The sequence below is a fragment of the Brassica napus genome, chromosome C5, assembly GCF_020379485.1.
Source record: "Brassica napus cultivar Da-Ae chromosome C5, Da-Ae, whole genome shotgun sequence".
NCBI lineage: Eukaryota > Viridiplantae > Streptophyta > Magnoliopsida > Brassicales > Brassicaceae > Brassica > Brassica napus.
In genome coordinates, this window is record NC_063448.1 from 25,381,973 (window position 1) to 25,406,528 (window position 24,556).

At 39.4% G+C, this 24,556-nt stretch overlaps 2 protein-coding genes across 2 annotated transcripts; both read left to right on the forward strand.

Moving 5' to 3' along the window:
- The first annotated feature begins 11,433 nt into the window (after window positions 1-11,433).
- LOC111203683 lies at window positions 11,434-12,447 on the forward strand. Its single transcript, XM_022697649.1, has one exon. It carries the CDS (start codon window positions 11,434-11,436, stop codon window positions 12,445-12,447), a length of 1,014 nt encoding a protein of 337 aa, XP_022553370.1.
- Window positions 12,448-12,668: 221 nt separating this feature from the next.
- Window positions 12,669-23,713, forward strand: LOC106426419. The gene is made up of 6 exons (XM_048757343.1): window positions 12,669-13,050; window positions 13,683-13,864; window positions 13,907-14,197; window positions 14,383-15,009; window positions 15,348-17,129; window positions 23,456-23,713. The coding sequence occupies exons 1-6, from the start codon at window positions 12,669-12,671 to the stop codon at window positions 23,711-23,713; spliced, it is 3,522 nt and encodes a 1,173-aa protein (XP_048613300.1).
- The last annotated feature ends 843 nt before the right edge of the window (window positions 23,714-24,556 follow it).

Below are 24,556 nucleotides of genomic sequence, written 5' to 3' on the forward strand. Positions count from 1 at the left end.
ATAGTAATTCAATAAAGTCAATTAATTTTATTGAAGTTTACAATTTTTTCATAGAAAACACAAAAAATACATCTTTCTGAAACAAACGTTTTTTCTAAAAAGTCTTATCATTAAGGAACGGAGAGAGTAATAAGCAAAAAACATCATGATTTCAATAACAAATTATACAATGAAAACTTGGATATCATTTATCTGATTATTCAAAGTTCATTTTTCTGGAGGATGATATTTTTAAGATAATTAAATCTTCAAAACAAAAACCAAAGTTAATAAAAATAGATAGAAAATTCTTAACTTTAGTAAACAAATCATAAACTGAAGAAATTGTTACACATAAACGGTTTATTTGTAACAAAATCAAATAAAACTTTGTAATAAATCAAAAGTGTATAAATAAAAATAGATGATAATCATATCTAAATGATAACAATAGGGTTAATTTTCTCAATTGCAATAGTGAGACATAAATTAAGAATCTAAGCATGGTAACAGTGTAAGAATAAATAAACAAATTTTAGACAAAGATTTCCGTATGAAGAAAACATTGAGAATAATACAGTATAGTATATTAAAAACATATAATGTACGTTTAACCATATGCAAAACTCAATTATTTTATATTTTTGATTTTATAATTGGCACAAAGTTAATGTTGATTAACTAATAAATAAAAATCTACACTATTATTATTATTATGGTAATATAATTAATGATGTGATGTATTGTTAAGGTAATATAATTAATAAAATTGTTAAACTTAGTGAAATATAGAAAGAACATTAATGTAATTATATTAATGAAATTACTAGAAAGACACTATACTTCATTTTTATACGCATATCCATATTTTCAAACAATTCTCATTTATATTGTTATCCATGTTTCCAAACAGTACCAAAAGGTATTTCAGTTTTAATAATATAAACTAGAATTATTTTTGTTTATAAAATTATTAACACGCATGTTAGTTAATAACAGAAAAAAAAATATTTGTTCAATCCGTTGTCATTTGATATTTTACATAAATCTTACAATTACCATTTTTCCAGGCAGGTTTTTAGAATATAAAAAATATTTTGTATATTCTAAAAACCTACCTGGAAAAATGGTAATTGTAAGATTTATGTAAAATTATAGTTTTGTAACTGCATATATTTAGAATATTTATGTAATATCAATTTAGAAAGAATTAAATTTAATTTAAAAAATATCAGATAAAACTTATTCTAGTATTATTTATTATTTCAAATTTTATAATATTATCTAAATTTTTGAAAATTTTGAACCGTATTAACTTATTTTATATATATTAAAAACGAATTTTGACCTGTATATATCAAAAATGAACATGTAAATAATGAAAAAGTATATATTATTTGGTAATGTATATTTCATAAATTTTTATTAGAATTTAATTATATAGATAATATTCGTAATACACGTATCATTAACGGAAAAAAGAAACAAAAAACGTATCATTTATGTTATGTAACATAAATGGTCAGAATAAGTTTGATAACATTTTGGAATATTCCCTAAATAGATTTATTTGCTGGCTGATTTTAATTAATAATATTTTTTTAAATTAATGAGTGGCATGACTTTGTTAATAAATAAAAAAATAAAAATATGATCTTATAAGATATTTTGATTTAATAGTATAGATATTTTGATTTGCTATCATCTACCCTTATAAAATAATGGGTATTAGCAAAATATATTTCCATGTTAAAATTTATTGTATCTTCGCGTGTATTTAAGTGATCAAAATTTGATAAAAGTGATTGGTGAGCAAGAGAATAAGAAGGAACATTCAATTCCTTATGGTTCCCATAAAAATACACCATTCATAAGGAATTAAGTTTTTTTCTATTTTTTATCATTTTTTATTTTAGAGAATAACAAAACAAAATTATTTCTTATTATTTTTAAGGAGGAACAATTATTTTCACTCATTTCTTTAATTTTATTCATTTTTTTATATTCATTCACAGTGTTACTCAAATGGTCAAATGGTCACCGGTCACGAGGGATCAGAGCAGTGAACATGCTTTTTCACAAGTGTGACACTCCACTTTCATTACATCATAGTCATCTCTGCTCAGTCCCCAATGCATGTCCGTTTCCTGCTATTCACCAAAAAATCAGAAATAATTAAAACACTTCAGACAATCAAGACTGATCAGTTTAAATTTAATCGATCAATGTTGAAACAACAATGGCAACAACTGTTTGGCTTTAAACCAGAATCCATCACACAAATTCTGACACATTCTCTAATAAATTCGTCGATATAAATTAGAAAATATAAGTTTATAGAATAATTGAAAACATAATAAAAACGTGGAAAAGATAGAAGAACACAAAAAATTGTTTACCCAAAATTCACATAAAATGCTATCTCTGAGTCTTGCAAGAGACAATTCACTATAACCTTAATCATAAAGATATAGATCATCTCTCTCTCACAACCAAAGTTTAGAAACCAAGCTCGGTATTTTCTTGGACAAAAGAGAAGAGTATACACGAGCTCCTTTTATATATTAGGAATCAATTACATTAACCTAGTTGGATTAAGGCATTCACCCATTTCCATAAAATCTATTAGAAATATTTCCAAAATACTTTCAACTTCCATAAACTATGAAAATAATATTTCCAGGATCCTATCAACTTTCATAACTCCATAAAAGTGATATTTCTCTTTCCTAATATGACGTCATTGTCTTGGTTTAAGTTATGCAATCTTGTTTGATTTTCATCACCAAATCCTGACGAAGTCCCTAACGGATTCCTTGAAGCAGTCTATGTCGCAGTCCTTGATGAATCCAAACAAAATCCACCTTGATGACATCAAACATGATTTACTACTTAGGTTAAGCAATCTCTTGCTTTGCCAGGCAATGTCTGGATGCCGAATGCTCCTCAGTGTTCGGACATCCCAAGGAAGACCATCGTTTCCTCAAACTTCTTTACCGGAACCACATTGGCTAATATATCAGTAGGATTCTTAGAAGTACATATTCTCTTCATATTAACATCACCTTGAGCAATAATATCCCTGATGAAGTGCATCTTTCTGCTGATGTGCTTAGTCCTCTCATGATACACATTGTTCTTTGCTAGACACAATACACTTTGAGAGTCACACGATATCTCCACTGTGTCTTGCTTGAATCCAAGCTCCTCCACTAAACCCCTTAACCATATTCTTTCTTTGAGCGCTTCAACCAGCGCCATATATCCGCTTCAGTCGTTGACAGAGCCACTACACTTTGTAGACTTGATCTCCAGCTGATTGTATTCATACCATCCATGAAAACATAACCTGATATATGTGGGAACCGAAATTCGCACTGTCGATTTCCGTTGATTTTAGGAAAGATAGGAAAACCCTAATTTCCCAGAGGTCCCAGGTATTTGCTAAACCACACGTCAAGCAATCAGAAGAGTATAAACGAAAGTAAGTATATGAATAGAAAAGAGAGCAAAAAAATTTTTTATTCTGAATCTGTGTTGAGCGTTACAACAAGGGAAGGGCCTTGGCTACGAGAGCTGTCGGCGAGATTCCTAGTTCTAGCACCTAAGACTGCAGAAACCTACTTGAGTCACAGCTCGAATAACAAAAACGGAAAGTTGCCTAAATTGCTCTAAGTATTGCTCTGAGAAATAAATTTGCGTCCTCTTGCCCCTTCAGCTTTGATCCTCTTATATACTCCTTCTAGGGTGGTTTTCCTTTTCCCTTTCTGCCCTCGGTCGAGTTTATCGCTTCGCGGAAATATTCCATTTTTCTTCGATCTATGTGTTTATCTTCGGAAACCTGACATTTATCCTCCGAACTTGACATTTATCTTCTTCTGGGTAACAAATGATAAACCGTCGTAAAGACTGGGCTTGATTTCATAAAATCGTAAGTGGGCTCTTTGCCTCGTTCTAGGCCCTTTCGGGCCGTTTTCCGATTTAAGCGTTTTTACGATTTTATAAAAAGAGCACTTTCGAAACGACATCGAAGTACATTCAAATTCCTCGTATATCGTAGGACATCCTAGGTGTTCAGCTAACCGTTGCCGTTTTATACGATCAATCCGAATGTTATTCGAGAAAACGAGTTCTTGCGGTTTTTAAATCATAAAGTTCCAACGATACCTCCGATCGAGACGAAACAAGAGCGAGTTTGATACAATCTCGGGAGAGGAGTTACGAGGACGAGGTGAAGATGGATTCTGGTCGATCCAATTCGGCCCTTCGCCGAACTGGACTGGTCCAGCTCGGCGAACGGTCGAGCTGAATCATGTGGAACGGCCGAGCTGGACTGGTCCAGCTCAACGAACGGCCGAGCTGAATCCCGTGGTTGATCCAGCTCGGCCGTTCGTCGAACTGGACTGGTCCAGCTCGGCGAACGGCCGAGCTGACTCCCGCGGTCGATCCTGCTCGGCCGTTCGCCAAAATGGACTGGTCCAGCTCGGCCGTTGGCCGAGCTGAATCATGCGGTCGATCCAGCTCGTCCGTTCGACGAGCTGACCATTAGAACTTTGGTAGTTTTTTCTGTTCTTTTTCGACTTCTTTCTCATTTTATGGAAGAGAAGATTTTCTCGGGAATTTTTCTGGCGTTGATTTCGTCGTAACCAATTTTGACCCCTACAATATCGACCTTCTTTTCTCCAGATCCGAAGCAAAATCAGAATCACAGAAACCTTCAACCCTAAACACCTCATTCTTCTTGAAGCATAGTTTCAGATCTTTTTTTCCTTTCAGGTACCTTAATACCCACTTAACCACATGTTAATGAACTATCCCAGGCTTACTCATAAACTTGCTACCCAACCCCAACGCATACGCCAGATCACACCTCGTACCTATTGATCTCACTCAAATTACCCAAATTACCCTAAGGAGTGAATTACTCTCTCAAATAAGAGGTTCAATTGTAGTACTTAGGGATCAAATCCACAAGGAACTAGGTTGATTATGATTAAATGTAAATAGCATGTTGTGAGTAAGGTAGTTACTCGATTGGTTTGATTGGGGTTTTGACACTTAAATGAAATAGCTAGACTTAGGGTTTCTATTCAGGTAATCCAGATTATAATCCTACAGATACTTACCACGTGTATGCATGATATTATAGAGCTCAATCGCTTATGAACAAACCGATCGGCGTTTGCTTTCTAGGTTTGTCTATTGACCAAATATAAGTGTCAATCGATGATTCTAGAGGAATATCGATCGATGCACCTTTTGCCCCGTCGATCGATTATTCTATAGGAATATCGATCGACACGCTCTTAGTCAAGCTTTACGCGTGAGTTGAATAATTCTCACTAGGCTTACTAGATCAGCTTTCGCCTTACTCTAAAAATCCTAGCTCAATTAGGACGGATTCAGTGTGAGATTCAAGTGTTAACTTGTGCCTACAACTCCTATGTCAAGGTTCTAGGTAGCTAAACTAGAAACATGCATTAATGACAATCCTAATGATGAATATCACAAGTATTAATATATATAGTTGGGGCTAATCCCTCATAACCTATTTGAACCCTAAATCTAACAGTAGAACCCTAAATAAGCAATTCATAACAACAATAAGGTATAAAAACTGCATAGATATATAATAGATAAATAATGGAGTTTCAATCACAAATCTCTTTGGATCGTCTCTTTAACTCTACTAAAATCCTAGAAAACCTTTTTATTGTAAAAACTAGAAAACAAGAAAGCACCCTTTGCCTAAAACACTTTAGCAAACTATAAATATTAGGTTAAAAACTCGTCAGGGGCAATCTTGTAATTTGGTGAAGTCTTGGGCTCTAAGTCGGCTGGAACCAAACGGGATTTTGCGCGCTTCACTATCGATCGATGTAACAAGGTGTGCATCGATTGATTATTTTCTCTAAATTTCGACCATTGGTTTTGCTCGATGGTCAGCTCGGATGTCCTCTCCTTTTATCTCCAAAAGTGCTCCAAAACAATCACTTTCTTCCAAATCACTCCTGAACCTATAAATATACTAAATAGACTCTAAAGTATAGTAATTAGTTATTAAAACTCTTATAAACCATGGCTAAAAGTGGGTAAAATCCATGGCATATCACCTATCATAGCATACATTATGCTTCCAATAGCATTTGCATATGTAATATCATCCATACTTGTCTCTGATTCATCATCAACTATGGCAGACAATTTGAAATGTGCACCAACAGGTGTTGACACACTCTTTGACTCATCCATGTCGAATACCCTGAGAATCTTCATGGTATAACCAGATTGAGATAGTGTCAGAATCCCTTTTTCACGATCTTTCTCAATATCTATTCCCAAAATCCGTCTTGCTGGACTCAAGTTTTTCATCTCAAATATGCTGCTGAGTAGTTGCTTTACCTTCTTGATATCTACTGCATCCCTTGACGCAACCAACATATCATCCGCATATAACAATAGATAGATGTGTGTACCCTTGGTTACCTCCTTGATGTAAACACAATGATCATATTCACTTTTCACAAATCCATGACTAACCACAAACTGATCAAAACACTTGTTCCATTGTCTTGGCGCTTGCTTTAATCCATAAAGAGCCTTCTGAAGTAGACAAACGTTATCCTCCTTTCCTTTAACCTGAAACCCCTCGGGTTGCTCCATGTAAATCTCTTCTTAAAGTGTACCATGAACAAACACAGTCTTTACATCAAATTTCTCAAGCTCCAAATCCAGATTCACTTTAATTGACAATAAGAACCTTATGGATACACGTTTCAAGACGGGTGAAAACACATCTTGATAATCAATACCCTCTCTCTGAGAGTAACCATTTGCAACTAACTGAGCCTTGAATCTAGGCTTCTCAACACCAGGTATACCAGACTTCAGTTTAAACACCCACTTGCAGCCTATCACCTTAGGCTTAGTAGGCCTTCTCACAAACTTCCATGTTTGGTTCTTTTCCAATGAAGTCATCTCTTCACCACATGCTTCATCCCACTGCCCTCTCTCTTTGTTGTTCATCGCTCCATGATAGTCTTGAGGTTCTTCAGTACATACGTCATCAGCTACATATAGCGCAAACGCTGCTATATCTTCCGAGTCAAAGTACCGTGCAGGTGGCACTATTCTTCTCTGAACTCTATCCCTTGCTAGCTGATATCCTTCAAGACTTTCACCTTCTTCATCTACGTCAACAGCTGACTCAGAAGTTTCCTCAACAGGTCCACCTGAATTCTCAACTTCCTGCTGGATCATCCAACACAGTTTGATTTTTTAACTCTTTTTTGTCATATGTTTTCACTTCCCAGACATTCAAGTCCTTGTAGACCTTCTTTTTTGTAAATATCACATTCCTGCTTATAAGACACTTCTTCTCTTCAAGAAGCCAAACTTTGTATCCTTTCACACCTGATGGATAACTGAGGAAGATTCCCTTTTTAGCTCTTTCCTTGAGCTTTCCTTGATCTGCATGGATGTAAACCACTGATCCAAATCTTCTCAGGTGCAGATAATCGGGTTTCTTTCCCAACCAAAGTTCCTCTGGAATGTTCCCATCTATGGCAGAAGATTGACTCATGTGTATCACATACGCTGACGTAGACACCGCTTCAGCCCATAATTGTTTCACATACGCTAACGTAGACCCGAGTCAACCAGAAAGCATATCACCTTCTCATCATAGTCATGTTCATACGTTCAGCTACACCGTTCTGCTGTGGTGTATATGCACAAGTCATGTGTCTCTTGATTCCATGGTGCTTGCAGAAGTTGTCACACTCTCCATTACAGAATTTAAGTTCATTGTCTGTTCTAAGACAACTCACCTTCTTCTTAACTTGATTCTCTACCAACTTCTTCTATTCACAGAATTTGCTAAATGCTTCTCCTTTAGCAGCTAAGAAATATACCCAGACCTTCCTTGCATAATCATCGATAATAAACAGGAAGTATTGCTTTCCTGAAAGACTTGGAGTCACATTTGGAGATCCCCATAAATCAGCATGTACATACTTCAGAGCTTCACTTGTATCATGTTTCCTGATGTGGAAGCTTACTCTCTTCTACTTTCCCATCACATATCTCTTACAAAACTCCAAAATACCAATCCTCCTCTTATCGATCACCCCTTTACGGACCAGAATCTATAGATTCTTCATACTTGTTAGGGTATTTTTGTGTACAAGCGATTTGTGCTCAGCTCTACGGAATGATAGGAAGAAGGAGATGGGTTGTCGTAGTGCTTTCTCCTGATTAGATTGTCGATAAACCAGGAGATCCTGCTCTCAGGATACAGTCATATGGGTATGGGCTAGTGGCTAGTATATGTCGTCAGTGCCTTAGTAGCAGCCGGAGAGATTGGTCGTTAGGCAGGAACTGCCTATCTATGGTGAAGGTCGCAGGGTCTTCCAGATCTATAGTTGATGGTTCCTGCTTCTAAGGGTGTCTTCCAGGTTCTAAGTCGTGGAACGATGGAAGGAGTTGGGATTTATAGCTGCATCCTTCAGTGGGGATTGCCTACGTACCCTTCAGTGAGGGATTAAGCCGTCTGTAGTTCATGTTATTGGAGGCGCGTAGCCTAGATGGGCATGTAGCCTAGATGGGCATGTGGCCTAGTGGGCACGTAGCTCTGTAGTTGATAGGAGTCATCTGTTCTAGAGGACACATGGCGGGTACAGATGGTAAACATGTCGTATGCTGCAGTGAGTATGAAGCGTCGATGTGCTTCAGTGAGCATGGAGGGACCCTGCTGATGAGCTGGAGATCGTGGACTGAGCCATGGAGGAGAGTTGTAGACGTGCTGCAGTTAGCATATATCATCATCTGGTTAATAATAATCGCCGGAATCAGCCTATCATAGGCATGTTGAAGAAGAAGGTCTTCTACTTGTGAAATATCGCCTTGGCAGCTGTGTAATTGGTGAGCTCTCATCATGGCCATCCCGGACCTCTCCTCTTTAGGTTTAGAAACCTTCTTCTTATAGTAGAAGTTGTGCCTCTCTCTTAAGATTTGGAAATATTCATTTTATCTTTAGATAATAGAATATTTCCATTTTTCTTAAGGACATCCATGTATATTGGAATACTTCCTCTTTCTCTTGGGTTTAGAAAGATTTCTTCTTGTCTAAGCTGGTTACCTTATATTAAGGAAGATTTCCATTTATCCTTAGGCAGAAGAAATCACTTGACCTGGAAGCCGGAAGCCGGAGGCAGGACCCTGACCCGGGGGCAGGACCCTGGAAGTCGGAGGCAGGACCCTGACCCGGGGGAAGGACCCTGGAAATCGGAGGCAGGACCCTGATCTGAGGGCAGAACCCTGGAGGTCGGAGGCAGGAACCTGGAAGCTGGAGTAATCTCTTCATGGAATATTTTTCCCCAACAATACTCATGTGCCCAAGACGTCTATGCCACAAGACTGTCTCATCTTTAAATGGTTTCTTCATGACACTGCTGTTTACTTCACCTGACCCAGACAAGGTTCCCTGAAGAGCTAGTTTACCATTCTTGTAAAACCTAGTCTTTCCATGTCCACCACTGTGCTCAAAGCCAAAAATATCAAGTTCCTTCTTAATTCTGGAAAATATCTGACATTCGTGAGTGTCTTCATAGAACCACCATAAGCTTTGATGTTGATTGTAACTGTCCATTGCACTCCAACCATGCAATCATTACCAAGAAGAACTTGTCTCGAAGTCAGCTTTTGGAACATGTGAAACCAATCCCTCCTACACGTCACGTAGTAGGAACATTCAGAATCAATCACCCACTTATCATGATGCCACTTATCTGAAACCGACAGTGCATCATCCTCTGAATAAGGATTTATCACAACAGTTGCCTCAGCTTCATCTTCTCCTCTGCCATACTTCTTCTTGTATGCATAACATTCCCTCTTGGTGTCTCCCTGCTTCTTGCAGATCCAGCAAGTTATCCTAGACCTTAGGCTCGATCTAGACTTGCCCTTATCATTCGTCACAAGAACTTTCTTCTCAGTCCTTCCCCTAACATAATATCCTTCACCATTATCATGTGAAGCCGGAGAGGTCTTGAGATCCTGATCTTTAGACCTTGCTGCACTTGTCACCTCTTCCAACGATAATGTATCCTTATCGTACTTAAGCGTTTCCTTGAGAGAGTTGAACCATGAAGAAAGCGAATTTGGGAGCAGAATCGCTTGTACCTCCTCTGACACAATTACATTCACGCTTGACATGTAAGAGACAATATTCAAGAATTCATCAATATTCTCATCCATACTCCGAGTATCGACCATTTTGAAGGTATAGAATTTGTGTTGCAAGTGAATTCAATTCGGTACAGTCTTCGAAAGATATAACCTCTCCAATGTAGACTATGTAGAAGCAGCCTACGTACACAACTCGATCTTCCTTAACACGTGATCTTGAACACTGAGAATGATCAGATTCATCGCCTTCTTCTCTGATCTTTCAACCTTTCAGCTTCCTCTTTCACCAACCGCTCCTTGTAAACATCTTCGTCTTCATCCTTCCAAATCGCTGATACAGAAGGTGACGTAGATTCTTCTAATACATCCTTTAAACCAAGGACAGACAGATGCAGTAGCATCCTCTTCTTCCACAATGAGAAGTCTCCCTTCCCATCAAACCACTCCACTTCAATTCTTGCATTCGCCATTAACAACCACCAACCTGGCTTTGATACCACTTGTTGAAACCACAATGGCAATAACTGTTTGACGCTAAACCAGAATCAAACATACAAACTCCGACACACTCTCTGACAAACTCGCCAACGTAAGTTAGAAAGTATAAGTTTGTAGAATACTGGAGAACAGAAGAAGAACGCGAAAAAGATAGAAGAATGACACAAGAAATTGTTTACCAAGAGTTCACCTAGAATGACTACGTCTCTGGGGCCAAGCTCAGTCTTTTCTTGGACAAAAGAAAAGAGTACACACGAGCTCCTCTTATATAGTAGGAGTCAAAAGGCGGCTCTAGGGTTTTCGACGATCGTAATGGCGATTCCTAGATCTGCCTGATCTCGCTGCCGTGGCCTTTTCGCTCTGTCTCCGCCTGCTTTCTCCTGGCCACAAGGGAGACTACCGTACACTCCTTGTAGGCGCCTCCATTTCGTAGTGCTGGTGACGTAATTCCGGTGGAGTACCTCCCAAGCATTAGCCTTTGTCTTGATCTTTGGAATAGCGATCCCTCTGATTATACGCTCGTTGACGTATACGCATCAGAAGGTCTCGACCGGTTGACGACCCTGATCAAGGGTTCTCGATCGTTTTGTCCGTCTCGTACAAGGCAATCTCGCTTGTTTGTCTGTCTCGATCAAGCCCTCGTATACATCCGTTGGTGATACACGCTGATCTGAGTCTGGTTTGTAGTGAGATACTGGTCTGATCTGAAACGGTTCAAATCTCCGTTTCTACTTTTGTTTACGCTTCTGTGTGATCTCATATCTTTGTATGGGGTCGTTGAATCGTCTGAGATCCGCTCATCAGGCGGATATCAAGGGTAAAGGGATCCTCTATGAGGATGATGATGCACCCATTAAGCTGGTGGATCGCGATGATTCTTTTGTAATCAAGGAGTTTGGTTTGGCTCTCATTGGCAAGATTCTTAATCCAAAGAAGCAGAATGTTGAGAAGCTGTTGCAAACAATGCCTTCTCAATGGGGTTTGTCTGAGAGAATTACCGCAAGTGATCTAGGGAATGGGAAGTTTTTATTAAACTTCATGACTGAGGAGGACCTGAACTCGGTGCTGAGACGAGGCCCATTCCACTATAACTTCTGTATGTTCGTTCTGGTGCGTTGGGAACCCATTGTACACGATGATTATCCATGGATTATTCCTTTTTGGGTACAGCTCATTGGCTTCCCCCTTCACCTTTGGACTGATGCGAATCTAAGAAACATAGGAGGGAGAATTGGCCATGTCGATACTCTGGAGCTAACTGAAGGCCGCATGCTTATCGATGTTGATTCACGCCGTCCGCTGAAATTCTCTAGAAAAGTGGAATACGAGGGTGACGAGGTCACGATTGAAATAAAGTATGATAAGTTATTCAAACACTGCACCACATGTGGCCTGTTATCTCATGAGAAGGGATATTGTCCCAATGTTGACGTTCGATCAAGGCTACAACATGTGGAAAGACCTGTGTTCTCGCGACTGCAGCAGAATCAAGATGTGTCTCGTCAAAACTGGGGGAGGGACGCTCTGGCAAATACTAGAGCTACTCAGCAATCTTCGTTGCAGAGTAGAGGTATTCAATCCTCGCAGTACTATACGTCCAAACCCTTAAGGTCTGATGACATGAGTACTTTGGGACAGGCAGCTCGATATTGGGAGGATGATAGCAGCCGTGGACGTCATTCTGATAGGATTATCCGTAGCAGAGATGATCACTCAAGGAGAAGTAGATATGGTGGGGCACGGGGTGCAGGTCCTTATGCGCGCCCAAGTGAGAAGATATAGAGACGACACCGAAGTTGCATGACAGGCTGGGAAGGAATCAGATTGAAGGTGATTCTGCAACCAATGCGGGCTCAACATCCCGTGAGATTGTTCCTTATGAACGATCTCCAACGACAACATCGCCTACCAATGCGGGCTTAGCTGAAACGAGGAGCGGTGAGAGATTAACCTACAGGAAGCTAGCAAGCACCATTGTGACTCCAGTGCGCGCAGAGCAACCCATGGAGAATAATGTTACGTTGCGTGGTAAGGGTGAAGCACGAACGATCGTGTTCTCCCCTTCGGGAAGCGCGGAGACAAGTCACCCTGATGATCTTATCATTGGGGCGCTGAGCGATATGGAGCTAATGGATCAGTCGGAGGGAGCACTAGCGGCTGATGGAGCTGATGGTGACGATGGTGATGACCTGCTAGAGCTTGATCTTATGGTTTTGGAGGAGAGTAAATCCCAGCCGAGGCCTATCGAAGACTCGGGACGTAGCTCCTTGAGGGCTACAAGAAGTAAGAAGCCAGGCGTAAGGAGCAATACCCCTTTGGGTATCAAAAATAGGAAGTTTGAGGTCCTTCGTAGGGGATCTCCAAGTAAGCATTCGATGGCTACAGGTTCACATGTTGCAGGGGGCGGTGGAAAATTAAGACGGCATCATGGCTCAAACAAGGCGAAAGACAAAGCATTAAAACTTGATGGTTTGATGAGTTCCAAATACTCATCGAGACATGATCAATGAAGACAGTCAGTTGGAACTGTCGAGGGATTGGGAACGACCTCACAGTTCGACGCCTCACGGAGATGTGTCAGAAGCATCGCCCAGGACTTGTGTTCCTTTCTGAAACAAAGAACAGGAAGCCGCTGTTGCAGAACATTCAGGCCGACTTAGGTTTTGATCATTTGTTTACTGTTGAGCCACTTGGTCTCAGCGGAGGTTTAGCTTTATTTTTTATGGATGATTTTCAAATTAATGTTTTATTTTCGAATAACCGTATGATTGACATTGAGGCAGTCATAGATGGAATTAAAGTCTATATGACGTTTGTTTATGGGGATCTTGTATTAGACAGACGAGATCAGGTTTGGGAACGTCTTACGCGTTTTTCAACGACAAGAACTGGACCTTGGTTTATGATAGGTGACTTTAATGAAATTACGTGTCATGAGGAAAAAGTAGGGGGAAGGCAGTGACCTGCTAGTTCTTTCCTGGCTTTTAAACAGATGCTTAATGATTGTGGAATGTTAGAGTTCCCTTTCACGGGTGACATGCTCTCATGGGTAGGCAAGCGAGCAGGAGGGTCTACAGTTAGATGTCGCTTGGACAGGGCGGTAGGAAATGCGGATTGGCATGAGAAGTTTCCCCATTCGAGTATAAAGTATATGAGGCTGTGGGGATCGGACCATCGTCCGATTCTTGCAGATATACTGGTAAAGCCAATGATGAGATAAAAAAAGTTCAAGTTTGATAAGAGATGGCTAGATAACGAGGAGCTCAGGCAAGTCATCCTGAAGGGATGGAAATCGCCTGATCTCCCTCCAGATGCGTCTATTATGGAACATATTTCAAGCTGTCGAAAGGCTCTGGGAGAATGGAGGAGACAACATAATATTAATTCTGCGAAATTAGTGGAGGAGCTTAAAGAAAAAGTGGAGGCCATGTATGCGGATAACAATGCCACAACTGAGGAAATTGCAGCGGCTTTGAAGGAACTCTCTGAGGCTCTTAAGGCCGAGGAGATGTTCTGGAAGCAGAAGAGTCGGGTGTTCTGGCTGAGAGAGGGGGATAGAAATACAAAAAAATTTCATGCCTTAACGAAGCAGAGGAGAGCAAGGAATAAAATTACGCAGCTCCAAGATGGAAATGGGAATATAGTTGAGGATGAAGAAGGATTAGTAGCCATTGCTACTAGCTATTTTAGACAGATCTTTGAATCGTCTAATCTGAGGACATTGGAGAGGCACTAACTCAAGTTCCTACGACAATCACTGGGGCAATGAATGAAAGCCTTACAGCTCCGGTAACGGAATGGGAGGTCAAATTAGCACTTTTTGCTATGCACCCAGAAAAGGCCCCAGGCCCAGATGGGATGACTGCGCTATTCTATCAGAAATTTTGGGATATTGTAAAGGAGGATTTGACTCTTATGGTCAATAAATTCCTTGTCGAGGGAACAGTGGTGAATGGATTAAATGATACGAATATATGTCTCATCCCGAAAACGACCAAGCCTAATGATATGGCTCAGTTCCGACCCATAAGTCTGTGTAATGTCAGCTATAAGATAATCTCGAAGGTCTTATGCCAGAGATTAAAGAAAGTGCTACCAGGATTGATTTCGGAAAGCCAGTCGGCCTTTGTTGCTGGGAGGCATATCTCAGACAACATTATGATTGCTCAAGAAATGTTTCACGCATTGAGAACCAAGCCAAGTGGACGCAGTAAAAGGATGGCCATTAAGACGGACATGAGCAAAGCGTATGATAGAATGGAATGGTCGTTTATTGAAGCTGTCATGCGTAAAATGGGCTTCTCAGAGATTTGGATAACCTGGATAATGAGATGCATTACGTCGGTAAAATACAAGGTGCTTATAAATGGCCAGCCAAGAGGAAATATTGTGCCTGGTAGGGGCCTAAGACAAGGAGATCCTTTGTCTCCTTTCATTTTTATTCTATGCACGGAAGCGCTCGCTAGCCTTCTCAATCATGCAGAGAATCAAGGGAAGATAACGGGGATGCGTGTCACACGTGCGTGCCCCTCGGTATCCCACCTTCTCTTTGCTGATGATAGCCTTTTCTTTTGTAAGTCGAGCCCCGTGAATGTGAAGAAGTAATGAAAGTAGTTAGGATATATGGTAAAGCATCTGGCCAGTGTATCAACTTTGATAAATCGTCCTTACTCTTTGGTAAGCGAGTTAATGCAACTACCAGACAAGAGGTCAAAGATGCACTGGGAATACAAAATGAAGGAGGGATGGGAACCTACTTGGGTATTCCAGAAGACATAAGCGGCTCCAAGTGCAAATTGTTTGCTTTCCTTAAGGATAAGTTAATGCACAGGGTAAATGGATGGACGGGTAGGTGGCTTTCAAAAGGAGGAAAGGAAGTATTGATAAAATCGATTTTGTTAGCTCTCCCGACTTATGTAATGTCTACTTTCCTGCTCCCTTTGGAAATATGTGAAAACTTAGCTAGTGCCATTGCACGCTTCTGGTGGAGCTCGAATCCCCCAAAGAGAGGAATACACTGGGCGAAATGGGAAAAGGTGTGTGCACCAAGAGAGGAAGGTGGGATTGGGTTTCTTATGATCCATGAGTTTAATCTGGCATTGTTGGCAAAACAATTATGGAGGTTGGTTCAGTTCCCAGATTCATTGGTTGCCCGGGTCTTGAGGGGAAGATACTACAGATTAAGTTCTCCGCTGAGAGTAAACTCTACCAATAACCCATCGTATGTGTGGAATAGCATCTCTGCTGCAAGGAAGTTGCTACTACTAGGAATCAGACTGAAGATTCACTCAGGATATGATGTTAAGGTGTGGGAGGATCCGTGGATCCCAACGATCCCATCAAGACCGGCGGCTCCTGTTGCGCCTGTTATGCACCCCAACATGAGAGTTAGCGAGCTCATTAATCAGACATCGAAGGAATGGGATGTTCGGCTTTTGGAGAGCTATGTCAACATGGACGATATACAGCTTATAAGGAGTTTAGCCATAAGCTCATCTCATCGCCGCGACTCCTTCTGTTGGAGCTACACAAGAAACGGACAATACACAGTTAAATCTGGATATTGGGTGGCGCGGAACTTATTAAAGGTGGAGGAGGAACAGGAGGTTTTGGAGCCAAGTATCACCAATCTTCAAGCTTTTGCTTGGAAGCTGAAGGCGCCTACGAAGATACGTCATCTTATATGGCAGTTGTTGACTGGGCACGTGGCAGTAACAAGGAATTTAGCAAGACGCAATATGAGATGTGATAATTACTGCCCGAGGTGTGGAGAATTAGAAGAATCTGTAACTCATGCCATCTTTGAATGCCCGCCAGCGCTACAAGTTTGGAGCCTATCAGCAACCCCAACAGGCCCAGAGGTATTTCCAGTATCAAGCATCTACACGAACATGGATTATCTATTTTGGAGGAAAAACTCTATTATTGAGCCGGAACAAGACAGGGATCCTTATCCCTGGATAATTTGGTATATATGGAAGGCTAGGAATGAAAAACTATTCAGGGGGATAGATAGAGATCCTTTGGAGTTAGTTCGATATGCAGAGAGTGAATGTCGAGCCTGGTTTGAGGCGAATGAAGTGATACAACCAGTGCCACAAGGAAACAATATGGTGATCCCCCAAGTCATAAGCTTGGGCAACATATGCCTGTTAGATGGATCTTGGATAGCATCGGCCAACTTTAGTGGATGTGGATGGGTGTGGATGGACAGTAGGGGGAAGGCTCAGCTTATGGGGTTAAAAAATATTACTCGACGTGAATCAGCCTTGCACTCGGAAGTTGAAACACTACAGTGGGCAATGGAGAATATGCTTCAGCAATCAACATGTCAGAGCTTTGGGACGGATTGTAAGGACCTGATTGCTATGCTAGAGGAACCTCATGCTTGGCCAAGCTTTGCGACAGAATTGGAGAAGATCGAGACGCTACGGATATGCTTCCCGGAGTTCAGCATTACTCATGTCCCACGAACGCAGAATCAATTTTCAGATTTTTTAGCTAAGACTGCTAGATCCTCCAATAGGGAGTTACTTTTCATTGGTTGTTCTATTCCGGTCTGGTTACCCAGACCACCTCAAGCCTGAGTAATAGAATGGCCGTTTGACGTTAAAAAAAAAAATATATATATATATATATATATAGTAGGAGTCAATTACATTAACCTAGTTGGATTAGGGCATTCGCCCCTTCCCATAAAACCTATAAAGAATATTTCCAAAATACTTCCAACTTCCATAAACAATGAAAGTAATATTTCAAAGATTCTATCAACTTCCATAACTCCATAAAAGTGATATTTCCCTTTCCTAATATGACGTCCTTATCTTAGTTTAAATTATGCGATCTTTTTTTATTTCCGTCACCAAATTCTGACGAATTTCCTGACGGATTCTTTGACGCAGTCTCTGTCGCAGTCTCTGTCGCAGTCTTAATGAATCCCAACAATCAATATTAAAACATAAGATCCTCTTCCAATTGATGTTCAAAACAAGGATTAAAATGCCAGGAGTGAAGGGAGTGATCATTGCAAAACAAGGATTAAAATCCTTGCAGTTCAGTAATAGCTGGTCGTTTTATTTTAAAAGTATGCTATAACGACCAGCTATCACTGAACCGCCGATGAAGTTAAAGTTAAATGCAGAAAATTAATAAACAAAATATAAATTTTTCTTTTCAAATTGACTAGAATAATAAAATAAATACACTAATTGCTAACACATATAACATATGCGCAATCCTCATGAAATACCATCTTTGTTCTTACAAAATATTTTTAAGATAATTCAATTCAAAGCTAAAATTCACCCTCGAGTCTAAACTTCAATTTATCATGATCACCTAACCACGAGTTAAACTCTCGTTGTCTCTAGACTTCTGATATACCATAGACTTTACCATTTTTAGCCGTGGTATATAGGTGTTTAAGAACTATTTATTATATATTGGAGTCTTTTTAGCACATTTACAGGTTCATGAGTGTTTTGGAAGAAACTCGTAGCTGACCATCGAACATATCTTAAAGTCAACGATTAGAGACAAACATCGATCGACGCACACCCTGTGCCGTCGATCGACAGCGAAGCGCGCAAAACCCATCTAGGTTTTCAGCCGGCTTAAAACCCAAGTCAAGACATATCTTAAATATTCTATGCAGTTTTATTTATATCTTGTTATGAATTGCTTTGCTATGTCTGAGTAGTTCAACTTATTAGGTTTAGGGTTCAAATAGGATTATGAAGGATTAGCCCCAAATATAGAATTTCTGAGTTGTTAGTGATATCCATCAATTGAGTTGATCTTATTGCTTGTGTACTAAAGTAGTTAACTAGAACCCTGATACTAGGATAATTAGGCGTAAGCGAAAGCTTGGTATTTCACCAGAACTGATTGATATTGTGCTAGGATTGCTAGAAATAAACACAAGTGGATTTAGGAAACCTAGTGAACATAATTCAAACCCGCTCGCTAAAGCTTGCTGCAAAGTACATTGATCGACAACCCTATCGGCGTTCTGAAAGGTGTATCGATCGACTATCCATAGATGGTATCGATCGACACTTTCTCAAGATCAACAAACGATAGTTGAGATCTAGACAATAGACACTCTAAACAAACAGAAGTTGATAGATTATTATTTAGTTTGAGTTCTAGAATATCCAATGTACAACCCTAGCTTTTATACTATTATAATCATCATTACCTGAATAGAAAATCTAAGTCTAATGCTTTCTCATATTGTTTACAAACCTCAAAACCAACCAACTGAACAAATGCCTTGTTCACCCTGCCATTTATTATTTACATTATTTACCTATCTTAATCATAAACAATTTAGATCTATTGTGTGCCCTAACTCCTTGTGGATTCGATCCCTAAGTACTACAACTCTTATTTGAGAGAGTAAATCACTCCTTAGGGTAATTTGAGTGATATCAACTTCAATCTTCTAAATCTCAAGAAATACGTCAACAACTACGTAAGCACCTAACGAAGAGAAGTGTCACCAAAAGGTTAATCACAGAAACAACAAACAAAGATATCTCAATTTTCTTTTTTTCTGCAAAGACACCTTTATTTCATGAGGCGAGTCCTCTTTGTATAGCAAACCTAAACTTACTCCACAAGTTCTTTCAAGAAACTTTAAATAACTTTTCTTTTTCTTTAATGAAAAACTTACTATTTAAGTAAACTCTCTTTTGCTTAATAGAAAACATCTATTTATGTTCAATAACATATCTTCTTTCCTTTTCCAAGCTTAGCAAGCCGAACCACATCACAAAACACGAACTCCTATATAGCTCCTTCTTCATGACACTGTCATCTACTACCTCCTATAGTACTTCGTGAACTGATACAAACACTACATACATATACATCTTCAATTTTCTGTTTTTGACTATGTATGTGAACTCATCACCTCTAGATAGAAATCCTCATCTTCAATCTTCCCCCTATGATACACATTATGGTCAAAAACTAATAGAAGATTGCCACCCTTCAAACTGAAGATTGCCACCCTCCTATAGTACTTCGTGAACTTATACAAACACTACATATATATGCATCTTCAATTTTCCTGTTTTTGACTATGTATGTGAACTCATCACCTCTAGATAGAAATCCTCATCTTCAATCTTCCCCCTATGATACACATTATGGTCAAAAACTAATAGAAGATTGCCACCCTTCAAACTGAAGATTGCCACCCTCCTATAGTACTTCGTGAACTTATACAAACACTACATATATATGCATCTTCAATTTTCCTGTTTTTGACTATTTATGTGAACTCATCACCTCTAGATAGAAATCCTCATCTTCAATCTTCCCCCTATGATACACATTATGGTCAAAAACTAATAGAAGATTGCCACCCTTCAAACTGATGATGAAATCCCATTGAACCATTTCCATAGTGATCAATCTCCTATACCATGTATTCTTGAACCTAATCCCTCCATGATTAGCTCTTTGAAAAAACTTGAAACAATCACATCGAACATGTCTTTGAACTCCACAAGAATAACATATTGGACTTTGAAACATCATATGATAAGACTGCTCCATCTAATTCTTCTCCCTAAACATTTTGAAATATCTTGGTCTAATATGCCAACAAACTTCACAACGATGAAAAATAGGTCAAAACTTTCTTGAGATGCGCTCTTACGGTCAGAAAATTTACCCGAAGCAGTCGATGTAGAATTACTTGTAGTAGTCGCAGTTTTCTAATCAGTCACAGTTTTCTCATCAGTCTTTTGTGTGATGCTTTCCCTGCATATATCTTAACCACTCGCTTTGTAGTAGATGATACTACAACCTCAATTTTTCCTGCTGATACGAAAACACCTTCAGCTTTATAAGATTCCCTTGAAATCCAAGACTACATCGATCACCTTTCCCAATGCTTAGAAGATAATCAAGTTGCTTCGTCCCATTATTCAGCATCCTCAAACTCTTATGTGTTTATGAAAGTTAAGTACTAACCTTTCGTGCCTTTTTATTTTATTTCTAAAGCACATTTAAGTGCTTCAAAAACCTTAAATTCTAGCTTGACTTTCTCCTTAACCGGCATTGAATTCGCCTCAATCATCTTTAGCTAATTCTCATACAATCTTTCATAGTTCTCAGCAAGCTCTACATAATCCATACTTCCATCAACACCATCACCATCACTTTCAGATGCACATTCTAACGCTCACGCAGATCATGAAACAAATTTTGTTAGAGAGCTTGACTTCAAGGTTGGGAACGCCACAAAATTCTTAAGCTGCTAACCATCATCGTAATCACTTCCAGAGTCATTCTTGGCGTCTCTCTTCTTCTTTTGCTTCTGTAAATCTACACATTCAGAGCGAACACGTCCAAATACCTTGCACTCAAAAGCATTATATCTTAGATGATGACTTTCCCAAGTCACCTCTTCTTCCATTCTCCTTCATGCCTTGCTTTTGCTTCTGATACTTAGCAAAAACATTTTGACAGCACGCCGTAGGAACTTCAGAAAATGAACCTTTAGAACAATTCCATATGGATTTTCTTCTTTCTTATCTTCATCTCTATATGACTTGCTTAACTAAAAAGTTTGAAGAATTCCAACAAACTCATCAACAGACGACTCATCCAGATTATAAGCTTCATCAACAACAAAAATCTTTGACTCAAACTTTGACAGCAACGATTTCTTCAGATTCTTCACCAACTTCTTGTCTTTGTATTTTTTTCTAAGCGCAAAACATTCATTAAATATGTCACACAACTTAACACTAAACTGAGCCAAAGTTTCCTCTTCATCAATCTTTAGATTCTCAAATCTAGATGTTAAGATATCTAGCTTAGTTTGTTTGACACTTGTAGTACCTTCAAACATATTCTCTATTGTCTTCCACGCCTTTTGAGTTAATGTGCGTTGAGAAATAAACTTGAAGTAGCTTGCATCAATCACATTATAAAATGTAGTCTTGGCATTATAATTGCAACTTGAAACTCTCTTCATTGATCTCTTGGCTTAAGAATTTCAACCTTATCATCACCGGATGGATGGCTCCAACCAGCTTCAATAGAACTCCAACAGTCCTCATCAAGACCACTGATAAAGACTTGCATAATAACGTTCCAATACATGTAATGGATGAATCAAGACATTGTGGTCTTGTCATATACGTTCCCTCTTGATATGCCTCCATCAATTTTGATTCAAAAACCGTGTCCTTCTTCATGAACCAGTTTATGTCATCACCCTTTAGGATCTCACCAATGACTTAGGTGACCCGCTATGATACCAATTGAAAGTGTGAATGATACGGTCAGAGTAAAGTGCAGAAAATAAACAAGACATAAGTTTCTTTTTTCGAATTCACTATAACAAGAAAGCGAATACACTAACTCGCTACGCATACAACATGCACAACCCTACTGAAGTACTGCCATTTTCCATTACAATGATTCTTTAAGATAACAAAAGTCAAAGCTAAAACTCACCGTAGAGGACTTCAATTTATTAGGATCACCTAATCCTGAGATAAACTCCCTCTGGGTCTAGACTTCAATCTTCCAAATATCTGGAAATACGTCAACAACTAAGTCATCACCTCACGCATAGCAGTAACACAAAAAGCTTGATCACACAAGCAACAAACAAAGATCTCTCAATTTTCTTTTTCTGCAGAGACATATTTACTTCATGAGGCATGTCTTCTTTATATAGCAAATCTAAACTTACTCCTCAAGTTCTTCCAAGCTTTTGTAACCAAATTTTTTAATGGAAAACTTACTCTTCAAAAATATTTTGGTTGATAGAAAACATCCATTTGTCTTCAAGAATATATCTTCTTTTCTTTTCCCATATTAATCCATCTTTCTAGGACACATATATGCTACCTAATGTATTGCTTCACGAACTGATAGACAACACTACAAAAATATACATCTTCAGTTATGTCCATAATCATCATTGTTGAAGTGTGAGTTTGGGTATATGATTAAGAGGTGATTAAGATGATTAAGGGACAAAAGTAGGTCAAAAATCTCATTTGTATTAGAAAAAACTCGAAGTGCAAGAGGAGATTACAAACGTGAGGCGAGGTCGATATTTGAATCCAGCTCGCTCCTACAAAATTCTCTCGGTAAAAAATGTATGTCCTCCGCTCGATTAGCAAAGGTCTTCTTTTATTGACGAAAGTGCGCTCCGAATATGGCAAAAGATAGTTCGTCCTTTGAGATGAGGTCATATATTCAGTTCATGTCAGAGTGATGTCACATATTCTATGCGACGCAGGTTCAGCTCGCCTCTTCCCTAGGTATTTAATGTGAATCATTGACTAGTTAGTATGCCTTTGACCAGTTGGCACACTTGCTGGCAGTATGGGTTGTGAGCTCGCCAAGTCTCTTTCATCTCCCATACCCTTTTTAGTGAGCTAGGCTGATCTCGTTTCTTGGGCCTAGGTTAAGAGTGGGATTTTCCCAGAACCAGGCCGGACATTCATAGGGGTGCGCAGCTCACCTCCAACAATGAGTCTCCCCCAAATTGTTGGAGAGATTCGAATCCGAAAAATAGTTTTGGATGTTTTGTGTGGTTCTGGGAATCGAGGTCATTGCTATTATTTATTTGATTGTTACTTTATATATTATGGGGAAGGAACGTCTTTTCGTGTCAGAGATATGCGAATCTTCGCTTTCTTGCTTTGGATATAAGTACCATGATTCCTCACTTTGGTCTCGTAGGTCTTTATTTGAGTTCGGTTGCTATTTGTCGATCTATTTGCTTTTTGGTGAGGTGATGTCTAAGACAAGGGTTGAATCCGAAACATCTTACGGTTTGTCTAGTAGCTCGTCGGGATCCTCCGAGTCTGACCTTTCTCGCACTCCTACTCCGTCTCCTACTATGTCTGTGCTGATCAAAGGCTTGGTAGACGCCTCTGTGCTTTACTCCGATGATGCTCGGGGAAGAGGTTGTGGGGGTCGTTCGGGGCAAAAACTTGTTACTCTAGCTCCCCAGGTTACGAACGCGTTTGGTCCTTCCTCATTTGATGAAACTTCTCTTTGAGCTCTCCACGAACTCCGGGTGTTCCTTGTAATGTCGAGATAAGGATAACTACCTCAGATGAGCATCCATGGGATCCTCCTGCTAGGTTCATATATATGTATGAATTGTTTTTCAAGTTTGGCATGTGGTTTCCTATTCTAAGGTTGCTGGTGGCTCGATGCGAGGAGCCCGACATAGCTTTTACCCAACTCACGGGTCCATCGATGAAGACGTGCGTGGCAGTTGTTTCGAGCTTGTTTTTTTGGTGGACCCTCGGTTGTTTCGGAAGTTTACTAAAATTAGTAGAAACAGATTTTTCCTCGTAACGCTATACCTTAGTTTTATGGCTAGTAAGAAGCTGATTTACGTCGGAAAGGAGACGAAGGTCGATCGTGGTGGATGTGCTATTTTTTTATAGAATTAGTTAGGCGTCTGTTCCAGATGTGAGTCGGTGCTACTGTGGATCTTGGAATCTCGACAGAGGTGAGTGGACCTCTGGTTGTATTTTATACTCCTCCCCCCCCCCCCTCCCCCCGTTTTTGTTTAAATGGGCTCGATGAGTATTTTTTTTTTAGGCAGATCGTGATTCGTGTATTTATCCATGGTCACCGCGGTTTGATGGTGACATTTGTGCCCTATTGTACATATGTTGCCAAAATTGGGCCTACTTGCTATATGTTCATCTTTATTTGAAGCAAGGTAGCCTCTCTTTCTTCTCCCCCCTTTAAAAAAAATGGATTTCTATTGACGTAACATATTGATTTAAAGTCGTAGTCTCTGATCGATCCTATGTTGTAAGGAGTCTGCCTGCTCAGAGAGGTAGGAAGAGAAAAATGAGGTCTCCCGGTGGCGATATGAGAGCTG

Excerpts from the sequence above, each read along its gene's own strand:
- LOC111203683 (XM_022697649.1), top strand. The coding sequence starts at position 11,434 with ATGGGGTCGTTGAATCGTCTGAGATCCGCTCATCAGGCGGATATCAAG.
- LOC106426419 (XM_048757343.1), top strand. The coding sequence starts at position 12,669 with ATGGAGAATAATGTTACGTTGCGTGGTAAGGGTGAAGCACGAACGATC. Across the intron at positions 14,198-14,382 it reads TCTGGAAGCAGAAGAGTCGG|GACATTGGAGAGGCACTAAC; the intron begins GTGTTCTGGCTG and ends GTCTAATCTGAG. Across the intron at positions 17,130-23,455 it reads CGGAGTTCAGCATTACTCAT|ACAAGGGTTGAATCCGAAAC; the intron begins GTCCCACGAACG and ends GTGATGTCTAAG.